This window comes from Nicotiana tomentosiformis, chromosome 4 (genome assembly GCF_000390325.3).
Source record: "Nicotiana tomentosiformis chromosome 4, ASM39032v3, whole genome shotgun sequence".
Taxonomy (NCBI): domain Eukaryota; kingdom Viridiplantae; phylum Streptophyta; class Magnoliopsida; order Solanales; family Solanaceae; genus Nicotiana; species Nicotiana tomentosiformis.
Window position 1 is genome coordinate 102,011,483 of NC_090815.1, and position 12,155 is coordinate 102,023,637.

General features: G+C 35.2%; 1 protein-coding gene across 1 annotated transcript; it reads left to right on the forward strand.

The window, feature by feature from the left end:
- The first annotated feature begins 7,221 nt into the window (after positions 1-7,221).
- LOC104091050 (transcription factor MYB93-like) lies at positions 7,222-9,237 on the forward strand. Its single transcript, XM_009596303.4, has 3 exons — positions 7,222-7,423; positions 7,570-7,699; positions 8,236-9,237. The coding sequence occupies exons 1-3, from the start codon at positions 7,291-7,293 to the stop codon at positions 9,014-9,016; spliced, it is 1,044 nt and encodes a 347-aa protein (XP_009594598.1). The 5' UTR covers positions 7,222-7,290; the 3' UTR covers positions 9,017-9,237.
- Positions 9,238-12,155: the final 2,918 nt, after the last annotated feature.

Consider the following 12,155-nt stretch of genomic DNA (forward strand, 5'->3'; position numbering starts at 1 on the left):
CTTATCGGGATTAATCTTAATTCCCTGATTGGATACCATGAATCTGAGGAACTTACCTGACCCAAATCCAAACGCATATTTTTCCGGGTTCAGCTTCATATTGTATCGCTTCAGTGTGTTGAAGGTTTCCTGCAAATGTTTTAACTGGTCCTCTGCTTGCAGGGACTTAATAACATGTTGTCATTGTAAACTTCCATTAATTTTACTATTTGTTCCTCGAACATCCTACTTACTAGGCGTTGGTATGTGGCATCGGCATTTTTTCATCCAAACGGCATTACATTGTAACAGTATGTGCCGTATTTAGTGATGAAAGAAGTTTTTCCTGATCACCCGAGTCCATCAGTATTTGGTTGTACCCGGAATAGGCATCGAGAAAACTGAGGATCTCGTGTCCGGCCGTGGCATCGATCATACGGTTGATGTTGGGCAAAGGAAAAGAGTCTTTGGAACATGCCTTATTCAAATCTTTGTAGTCTACACACATTCTTAGTTTATTCCCTTTTTAGGTACTACCACTACCTTTGCTAACCAATCCGGGTATTTAACCTCCCGAATAGACCCTATTTTAAGAAGTTTAGATACCTCGTCCTTGATGAAAGCATGTTTGATCTCGGACTCTTCTATTTGATCGGATGAAACTTCGGGTCCAGGCTCAGCTTGTGAATGGTTATCTCCAGCAGGCTCCATGTCATGTCAAGGGGGGACCAAGCGAAACAATCTTTGTTAGTTATAAGAAATTGAATGAGTTTTCCCCTGAGCTTGGAGCTTAACCCAGTGCCCAGGTATACCTTTCAATCGGGCAAGCGTTCTCAGAGTATGACTTGTTCCAGATCTTCGACCATCGATTTAGTGGCATCGGAATCATCGGGGGCTATAAAGGATTTGGGAACCCCATAATCATCATCCTCGGCTTCCCTTTGTTTGTCCGAATCTGTTGAGGATGGTATCGATGATTGCTATTTGACCCCATTTTTGACCATCTGGTTCGGATCCTTCGCTGTTGAGATTGCAGATGCCGTTATCACCTCCTCGACCGCGAATATTTTTCTTGCAGCCGGTTGTTCACCGTCGACTATTTTGACTTCGCAAGGTGTTGGGAATTTTAGTGCCTGGTGCAGTGTCGAGGTCCTTCTGCGTCCTCGTCATTGAAGAATAAAGGTCCTTCCGGAATGTAGTCTCGAGTTCGTTTCTCCCTAGTGATAGATACTTTGGTGCGTTTCAACATTGGACCCTGGGGATATTAACCCCACCGATGATCATGTTAATGACGTGTTAAGGTTCTTCTTGTTCTGCATTTTTGTTAGAATCCATGTTCCTGAAATGATTCCTAGCTCCGTCACTCAGGAATTCTCTAAGGTGCCCATTGTTGAATAGACGGGCTACTTCCTCTCTCAGCTGTCGACAATCTTCCGTTCTATGACTGTGAGTGCCATGATATTTGCACCTCTAGTTAGGATCCCTTTGGGTTGGAACAAACTGTAGAGGCCGAGGCCATTTGGTATCTTTGATGCACCCGATAGCTGATACAATGGCGGCAGCATCGATATTAAATTTGCATTCCGATAGCCTCGGTGCTTCTTTAGGCCTGACGGACGTGTCGAAGCCATTTTTGGTCGTGAGACCCCGATTGACTTGACCTCGATCATTTCTCCTTTCGTTTCTCATGGAGTTCCGCCCAGACCCACTACTTCTCCGATCTCTATTATATGGTTAGTACCGATCCCTTTTTGGCGTCGGTTCACGATCGATATCTCTCTTGACTCTGTCGAGGGTTCTGATGGGATAGACAGACCCCGAAGGGGCCCGACGCCCCGAGTTGATCATCTTCGACTATGATTTTTGATAGATACCGGTTATGCACGTCGGCCCACGTAACGGCCGGGTATTCTATCAGGTTCTCTTCAGCTGTTATGAAGCCACCGAGCTTCGAATATTGAGTCCCTGAGTGAAAGCTTGAACAGCCCAATCATTAGCGACCGGCGGCAGATCCATTCGTTCCATTTGAAAACGGGACACGAATTCCCTGAGCATCTCGTTATCCCTCTGTTTGACTTTGAAAAGGTCCGATTTCCTAGTCTCGGCCTTGATGGCACCAGCATGTGCTTTTACGAAAGAGTCTGCAAGTATAGCAAATGAGTTAATAGAATTAGGAGGTAAATTGTGATACCATATTATAACTCCCTTTGTTAGGGTCTCCCCAAATCTTTTCAGCAGAACAGACTCGATTTCGTCGTCCTCCAAGTCGTTCCCTTTGATGGCACATGTATGAGAGGTCATATGCTAGTTTGGGTCGGTCGTTCCATTATACTTAGGTATTTCGGGCATACGAAAATGTTTGGGGATTGGCTTCGGAGCCGCGCTCGAAGAAAAAGATTTTTGCAAGAACTTCCTGTAATCCAATCCTTTCAATATGGGAAGTACTCCTGGGATTTGGTCTACCCTGGAGTTGTAGGCCTCCACCTTTTTGTCGTTAGCTTCGATTTTCTTCTCCCCTGATTCTATCCGCCTTGTCAGGTCCTCGAGCATCTTTATAATCTCGGGGTTAGCCCCCAATTCATATTCATTTGACCTTTCTATGACCGGTTCATCCCTGCGGGTGACTTCCCAGGGCGGATCGGGCTCGACCCTGCGAGGTGCATGGCTTTGGTTCTGTAATTGAGCTATCACCGCCTGTTAAGCCTACAGCATTTCGAAGATCAACCGTAGACTAATCTCGTCTCCTTCAACGTTTTGTGTGTTTCGAGTTGCCGATCGGGCTCCACCATGAACGCTATTTTCGGGGTCGATGGGCAAGTTTGCATCGATAGCCACATGTGAATTAGCATCAATCGGGTCGGCGATCGGAATTCCAATGGGATCAGCAAGTGGTACCTCTTTCGGGCGCTATGTTGTTATTTTCACCTTGATGACCGGACTCGTTGTCAACATGCATGGGTGTTGATTGAGAGTTCGACATTTTGTATTTTAGCCTGGAACCAAAGACACTTCAAAGAGCAAGTGTAAAGTAATGTGTGTTATGGAAATTCGTATCAAATAACCATTATTATTCTTAGCCGCACGGTGGGCACCAAACTGTTTACCTTCAAAATCGGATAACAATTGAATTTGTACGTGGTTTTAAGGATATGTGATCTAACTTGATACAAAAATGAGAAATCAGATTAATATTGAAATAAACGATGAAAAGGTAAATGCAAACCACACAAGTTGAACAATCTTAGCCTTGAAGGTTGATCACCTTTGAGTCAAAAATGCTTTAATCGATGCCGGAACAGAATGATGAGATAATAAGAACTAGAAATAATAGTATATTGCTTAGGGATGCGTGTTACTATATGTGCAATGAATTATCAGACCTCCTTTATCTAGTAGAGGAGTCCTACTGTAGGTACATTTCTATTAAAGGTAAAAATCTCTTGATTTGCTAATTGTTAGCTCCTTGCCGATATGCGCCGAGATTCCCGCCGTAATATCCGCCCGGTCGCGGATATTTCGGTCTTCCGTTTGTTATTTCCGAGCTCGCTTGAGGCTAAGGTCGAGACCGTACTCAACGTTCCTCGAGGGCAGGTCTTCCAACCTCGGGTTCTAGCTTGGTGAGACTCGAGATCAATCTCCAGTCCGTGGTCGCCACGTTTCAAGCCAAATCTACTAAGTTGTAGTTGAGCTCGATTTCGACTGTATACACATATGTATCATATTTGAATCAAATGTGTATCACGTGTATATCCATGTATACCAGCGTGTGAGATACATGCGTGATACATGTGTCGCTTTTGAACTCGATTTTAACTACGAATTTTTATATCAAATCAGTCCAAATTACCTCCAATCTTTCCCAAATTTTGTATATTGACTTATCTATATGTTTTCAATGAATCTCAACCATACCCATTGAAAAAAGTCCTTTTTTATTTAACTTTTTGGAATCTTGTATATATACTTATTTTTTTGTATTTCATCACCTTATTTGTTACTTTATCCATGAAATTTCATTTCCGTCTTGGATCTAATGTTGCTAATCACGCTTAAAATATGAAAGGAGATCAATGTGTATGATTCTTTGAGAGAAAGAACCTTATTTCTTTGTTTTCAATTTTTATGTGTTTGGTTAGTTTTTGTACATTTATGATTAATGGCTAGAGGTTGGTAAGTTAGGACTTTTTGGGACATTCCCTATTTTTTATATCCAAGTAGCAATAGTCAAATATATATCTTCAGTATTTTTCACCCGTGCACTATTTCTCATCACAAAATTATACTTACTATATTTTTGACTAGCACTTCCCCACTGATTGCAAATGTCCCCTTTTAAACATCATTTAGATTTTATTCCTACTTCTAAAGATTGTACAAATATAACTATTGGGAAGTTACCTTTCTAGACAACGTTAGATTAAAGCTTAATATTCGCTCATATGTTAGTCAACCTTAAAGACAAAATATTAGAATGTCGTTTAATGTTTGCAATAATTTATAAAATTTTAGAGTATGGTCTAATATTTTCTTATAAGATTTACAGTTTGCTCAAAAACAATCTTCAAATCGCTGTTTAAAAGGTTCATAAGTTGCAAGAAAATAAAATAGGATCATTTACTAAGCAACTATCTCAAGAAGGGACAACCAACTAAAATTTCTGCTTCTTCGATCGACTAGGTCCATCTTGGACTACGTATATATAAGTTAAAGAGTAGCTTATACGATACTAAACAGTTTTTAATACTTAACCTTAGAACCTGTCGGAGAACAAAAGATTTTTGGTTGGCATAACAAGAAAGCAACAAAAGTATAAGAGTGTTTTATGATGTTCCAAAAATTAGGTGAAGATTTAGGACGTTTGCTATACCAACTTTACTTCTAACCAGCTTCTACCTCTTAGTCAAGTGACTCTCGTCACCCTCTGCCTTCAGTCACTTTCTACCCACACCTTAACTATTTTCTTATTCATTACAATATATTCAATCTACTTAATTTCTTCTTTAGAAAATCTTCAATATTATACTACTGCAAAATATGTATCTTTATTTTCCAGAACATTGGTGTTATTTTCTATAATTTTAATTTCCTTGATTTGTTAGCTTACGTGTTATCATTAACTAAGAATGACAAACACGAGTTTAATACGGCATATGTCATGGCTAACAATTACTTACTCCCCCCTTTATTTATGTTGGAGCTGGAGTTTTAAAAATTTTACTTTTCAATTTTCCTCACCCCCCCCCCCCCCCCCCAAAAATGGTCTTGAAAAACTCATTTTCGAAAAAATTTGAAAAGCTTACAAAATTTTATGGATAAACATATTTTTTTTTTTAAATAATTATGGAAAAACGGGCCTAAGAATTAGGTACGGTCAACCAACTTATTACTCGAATTAGGGGCCGAAAGGAAAAGCAAACTGAGTGCTTTCCATCTTAAGATAATTACATGTAAATGTTTTCGAGCATAGAGTGGTGTTGTGGTCAGAGGTGGACCTAGGTTTCGGGGCCGTGGGATGATGTTCAATATAAATTTTATTACTGTTCATAAAGATTGATACGGACACCTGTGTTAATATCTGATTATTTTTTGAAGATATTTGCAAATATATATAAAATTTTTATCGAAATTTCCGAATACCGGTAACCCCTCAACCATGACGTAACCTAGTAAATTAAAGTGATAACAAACATGCTATCACATGTTAAGCTATATTGAGAGTCTACAAAACTTTACATATCATATTATATCTGATAGAGAAGTAGGGGGCTAGGAATGGCCATTCAAGTCGGAGTGAATTGAGTCTATAGATACTGAAAGACGGAAGATAGTGATTTAAATCTTAATCTCTCATACAAGAAGCGTGGTTATCTCAATTCTCACTATCCCTTTTTCCTTTGTGTAATTCCACATTTTTTGGTAATATAAACTAAAAAAAACTAACCGCACCCTTGTGCCCTTAAAGAAGGAAGAACTTGAGGTTATATATTAATATAGGACAAAAAGGGGCACTAATTAAGAGCAGTCTAATGTTGACTTATTACCCGGATGATCACCTAAACACTGAAACCAAACCTAGATAAAAACTTTTTATCAAGTTTCGTAAATCAAAAGGTTAGCTGAATTGTACAAGTAAACTCTGTTACATCAAGAAGTTAAGCATAAGAGTGTGCATACACTCAATACAATTGAAAATAAAATTAAATGGGATAAAATTAAATGGCTCAACCGGACCAGGGTTTTAAGGAAATTAAAGTGATGGTGTTTGTTGTATAAAATTAATTTTGACTAATTAAAGTAATTTCAAACCATGCAAGCAAATGACGCAGTGAAAGCTCTTTCTATTCGTTGCATGGTTGCGTCTTTTTTGACTTGTAAATCACCTGGTCCCATTTTCACATCACCTGATCATTGTTTAATCCATTATTTCAATTATTTATTAAAAACTCGAGTTTTGTAGACTATCTATGGAGGTAATTGGCCAACCTAATTATATAACTAGTTTGGCCTACGGTGCATTATTTACTTATATATATATATATATATATATATATATATATATATATATATATATAGAAATTTATCAAACTAGGGAAAGAACATGGTAGGAGGCTTTTTCATAACTCATAAACTCTTGAATCTTTCTACATCATAGTTACCTCTCTACAATAGAAAATATGTAGTAGCACCCATATTTATAATACTACAAACTAAATTTGACTAGACTAACAAAACCTATTTCAATATGAATTTGGCAAATAAAATCCGACTAGACATGAATTAAGTAACCTAGTAAATACCCAATCCTAGACAACTTAGGAATAATAATTAATCTTGGTTTAACTTCCAACACACACACACACACACACACACACACACATATATATATATATATATATATATAAATTAAAGTCGTGTGAAGAAATGAAAAACAAGAAATCTACACCATTTAGGTATAGCAGGTTAGTGCATGGAGCATAATCTACGGACTAAATAATACAAAGAACAATCTATTGTCGGCAGTTTCCTCTAAACCTTGTCTAGAATTTTGACCAAGCAAATATCTAACTTAGATTAATGCTAAAAATAAATAATTTAGAGATTGTGCCTTGTCTACTTATTATAGTCCGCATTAGTTAATGAATAAAATTAAAAAATAAAATAACAGTCAAATCAAATCTTGTTAAATTGTATGAAGGACAAGAAACTAGCTAGACTTAGAATTGCATGTATAAATACTACAAACATAGCTTAGGTAGCAGCAGCAAGAAGAAACCAGCCAAACAAGTTAAAAGAAAAAATCTACCTCACAAAATGGGAAGGTCTCCTTGTTGTGATGAAAATGGCCTAAAAAAAGGGCCATGGACTCCTGAAGAAGATCAGAAACTTATTGATTATATTGACAAACATGGCCATGGCAGTTGGAGAGCTCTTCCTAAGCTTGCAGGTTAAGTATTATTCTCACAACAACAACAAAAAAATAAAAAATTCACACTCCATTTCACATCTTCTTTTTCTATATTTTCTCTTCTTTGCTTATATCAAATACTATCATTTTTCAATGATAACATTTGTTGTTTTCATATTCTACAGGCCTTAATAGATGTGGCAAGAGCTGCAGATTAAGATGGACTAATTATTTGAGGCCTGATATCAAGAGAGGCAAATTCTCTGAAGAAGAAGAACAAACAATTCTTCATCTCCATTCCATCTTAGGAAACAAGTAATAATATTCAGTACTTTATCACCTTTACTTTCGTTTTTCATGCAGGATTTTTGTTGTCATTTTTTATGCTCGTTAGTCATGTCATAAATGTATATGTTAGTAGAATATATAGAGAACTTCTAGTTTTTTTTTTTATTTCTATTTTTAACCGTATTTCATATAATATTAACCGGATAAGCTTACATGAAGCGACATGAACAATACTAAAAATTTACATAATAGATTCCAACTTATTCAGGATTCAAGAATAGCTTTGTTGTTTTAATTACCACCATGCGTGAGCGGAGCCAGGGTTGGGGAAGGAGGTTCATCTGAACTCCTTTTTACCGAAAAATTACATTATATATAGTAGGTCAAAAATATTTTTTTATGTATATGTAGTAGATGTTGAGTCCCTTTGATTTCTTAATATGTTTACTTCTTTATATATTGAACCCCTTACTGAAATTGCTACGGTTCGATCTTTATTAAATGTTCCATCTTTTTCTTATTTGTAAAAATTCATTAATGATTTTGTGATATTATTATTATAGATGGTCTGCGATCGCGACACACCTACCAGGAAGAACAGACAATGAGATCAAGAATTTCTGGAACACACATTTAAAGAAGAAACTGATTCAAATGGGATATGATCCAATGACTCACAGGCCAAGAACTGATTTATTTGCAAGCTTACCTAATATAATAGCTTTGGCAAACTTACTTCAGCATCATCCACTAGAAGATCATGCTGTAAGATTACAAACAGAAGCTGCCCAATTAGCTAAGCTTCAATACTTACAATTTCTATTCCAATCTTCATCAGCTTCAAATAATTACCCAATATCAAGCTCAAACACTCAATATAATCTTGGAGATTTTGGGGCATTTAATTTGTCAAATTCTATTAAGGAAAGTACTACCCCTTCTTTAAACTTATCCCATCTTGAAAATCAAACACTTTTCTCCAATGAAAACTCTGACTCTCAACTGCTCCAAAATCAAGATACTTCTTTGCATTTGCCAGACACACAACAAGTCCCTTTCAATTTCCAAACACATTTGAATAATAATATTAACACAAGTGATATTAATGGTCACAATTTTAATTTTGATCAAGGAAATGATTCAACAAGTTCCCCATTGAATAATATTAATCTTCCTTCTCCAACTTCTTCAAGTCGTTTGCCACCATTGACTGAAATTTCCATTAGCAATAATAATCAAGGAGATTCCAGCAGCACTTCCACCAATGCAGCTGAAGGAATTACTTCTTCATATAATTGGCCTGAACTTTTTTTCGAGGAGCACTTCATGCATGAGATTTCTTGATTGTTGGGCTTGGAACAAAGTTGAAGTTTTTGTGTATTAGTATGATTGTTGAGCGACATACATGGGACAGTGAGGATTTATATAGTAAATTTCAATGTTTGGGGGTGTACCTGTAAATAGAGGTTATATATCACTTTTCGGTTCTTTTTTTCTTTCTTTTTATATGATCCGTGTTGTTGTATACTTTGTTATAATGTAAATATTCCTTTTTCATATTTTAATTTTTTCCCGTATAATATTTTTCTATATCTTGGATTGTCTTAGGCTTAGAGAAAGGTTTAGGTATGGATTTTTCTATTTATTTGCCTCATTCAACTTTTTTTTTGATTGGGTAGAAGTTGCAGCGAGATGGCTATATATATATATATATATATATATATGACTATCCATCAATATGTTATATGCTTTGTTAAAATCCAAGAATAGTTTAAACGAATAACCTTTGTTGATGGTATTGATAGAAACTACGTTAAAATTCAAGCTAAGGCCCCAAAAAAAAAAAGGTAAAGAAAAATGAAAAGAAAATGATAAGAGGGTAAAATTCGAGAAGGAAAATCAACGCTTTAATTAATTAGCATGGAGCACATTATCCCTACAGAATATGACAAAGGTGGTGGACGTAATTGAGCTCTGGTTTCTCTTTTTACTTCATACAGATATATAACAAACACTTCTAACATCCCAAAAGAATGGGTAATATTTTCACTAGCTATTCTTCTTGTTTTGAAGAGAGAAAAAATCGCTCTACATGTTGCCACCCATTTCTCGTCCGAATTATTTGAACAGATCGATCCTCTCGTTCTGTTTGTTTTAGCAACTTATTCTGAGGTCTTCTCGCCACGATCAGCTCCCGGCACAACAAGGGGAGCGGCTATGGAAAAATAACAATTATATATAGCCGCTCTCAAAATAATAAGAAAAATAGATATATTTTGTATATATGCATTTCGGTATGTTACATACCAAAAATATACAAATTTATTATACTTTTGCGATTAACGAATATAAATAGTTTCAGTCGCGGACTAAAAGTGATATATGCCCTTTTTCTTTCACAAAAGTTTCTTTTGATACAGTTCATATAACTCATGGGAGGCGGGGGGGAGGGGTAGGGGAGGGATTTGTAGAACGGAAAGCTATATATTAGCGTGGGTTAGTTCAATTTATTTTCTAATTAAGACTAGGCCTGAGCTAAGAAATGATGCTCATGGTATTACACAACTAAGAAGCACCACTAGAAGTAAATTATGAAAATTATAGAAATAGAGAACGGTTAAATTTTTCTTGTAACACGAAAGCAAGAAAATTAGCTATTCCTTTCTTCTCCCTCCGTTCACTTTTACTTGTCCACTACGTTCACTTTTACTTGTCCACTATGGACTTTGCACACCCCTTAAAAATAATAAATGAAGTGCATAATTTACCATGATACTCATATTAATTAATGCATATTTTTAATAAATTTAAGAAAATGATTTGAAAAGAGTAACTAATATTGTGGGTATAACATGAAAAAAGAAATTGTCTTCTCTTGATATACTAAAGACAAGTAAAAGTGAAAAAATCTATTTTTAGAATACTAGACGAGTAAAAGTGAACGGAGAGAGTAAATGTTTAATAATTATGCATGTAATGATTGCATCCTATCGATCGATATTCTTCCACGTAAGTAATTAGTAAGTAATATATAGTCGCCGCGGCCTTCCAATTCTTTTTTTGGTTTTAATTCTTGAGTTTATATTTTAGATACTCATGATGTAAAAAGATTTACTCAAGCATGTCATTTATATATGGTAAGCACATGTACATCTTCTTCTTTTTTTGAAATTATACTAGGTATATTATTGTTGTTGTTATATACATCTTATTTTATTTTACATATAATCATTAATTGACAACTTGATAAAAATTGTAAGAGTGTATATAAGAGTGTGTGTATATATATATATATATATATATATATATATATATATATATATATATATATATATATATATATATATAACTACACTAATTATGTAAAAGATTTTGACATTATCAACGTATAACCTTAATTTTTTCTTCCATAGAAAGCCCTCAAACTATGGGGAAAAATATTAAGAAGGTGGTTTGCACGGGATTGCTCTATTTAGTGTACGTACCCACATGATATAATCTTTAGGATTTAATGCATATAACTTCTTTGCTGACTTCTCAACAGAAGATATTGATGGCCTAATGATTACATTAATTAGATGATTGGAAACACAATTAATTAGTAACATACGAACAAAACATCTCTTTCTTGATGTTGCCATTTATAGCCACTATAATTTTTAGATGGCTATTCCATGACTATTGATGAGGGCAACGGGCATCCTACAGAATATCCATCACGCTCAAATAGGCTACATCATTTAATTATTTATTTATTTTAAAAGAAATTTTAATTTTTTTACATGACATAAGAAACTTTGAAAAAAATCAAACAGATGGTAGGATTAGGTGATTTGAAAACCTTCTTTCTTCACCATCCAACTATATACGGGGAAGAAGAAAAAAACCTAACGCTATCTAAAATTTTCTCACCTTTGCTTTGACAACCTCGACTCAACTTAATTGACATTAATCAAAGGTACTAAACATCTTAATCATGAATTAAACCACACACTAAAAAAAATCAAGAAAAAGTAAAAGAGACCATGAGGAGATCGACAAGTGTGTGAAGAAAGTCTTATTAGTAAATTGAGACTTTGTTTACTCATGGGTTTGTGTGAATTTAAAGTCTTTGGCAGTCAATTTCTTCATAGAAAAGAAATACCCTTGCTAACTACTTGAAGGGAGATTTATAGCTAGGGCTGCCAATTACACATACAATATAATCTACTAATTTTAATATTGGGTAATCTACGGTCGTTAATTAATTACTAGCTTATGTGCTCAAATTATGTACATCTTTGTCTAGCCAAGATCAAGAAACTATCACTTTCATCAGATCGGATTTTTATCTAGAAGTACTTATTATAATACAAACAGTAAAGATAAAAAAATATTGGAAGAGAGATTCAAAGTGATTGCGAGTGAGATGATACATTAGCATCGAATCTTTCTGAAATCAATTGAATCAAATGATAGATAAACTTGATCATTAAGAAACTTG

Bases quoted from the DNA above. Each gene is read 5' to 3' on its own strand.
- LOC104091050 (XM_009596303.4), top strand. From the start codon at position 7,291: ATGGGAAGGTCTCCTTGTTGTGATGAAAATGGCCTAAAAAAAGGGCCA. The intron at 7,424-7,569 runs GTTAAGTATTAT...CATATTCTACAG, and splicing joins AGCTCTTCCTAAGCTTGCAG to GCCTTAATAGATGTGGCAAG. The intron at 7,700-8,235 runs GTAATAATATTC...TTATTATTATAG, and splicing joins CATTCCATCTTAGGAAACAA to ATGGTCTGCGATCGCGACAC.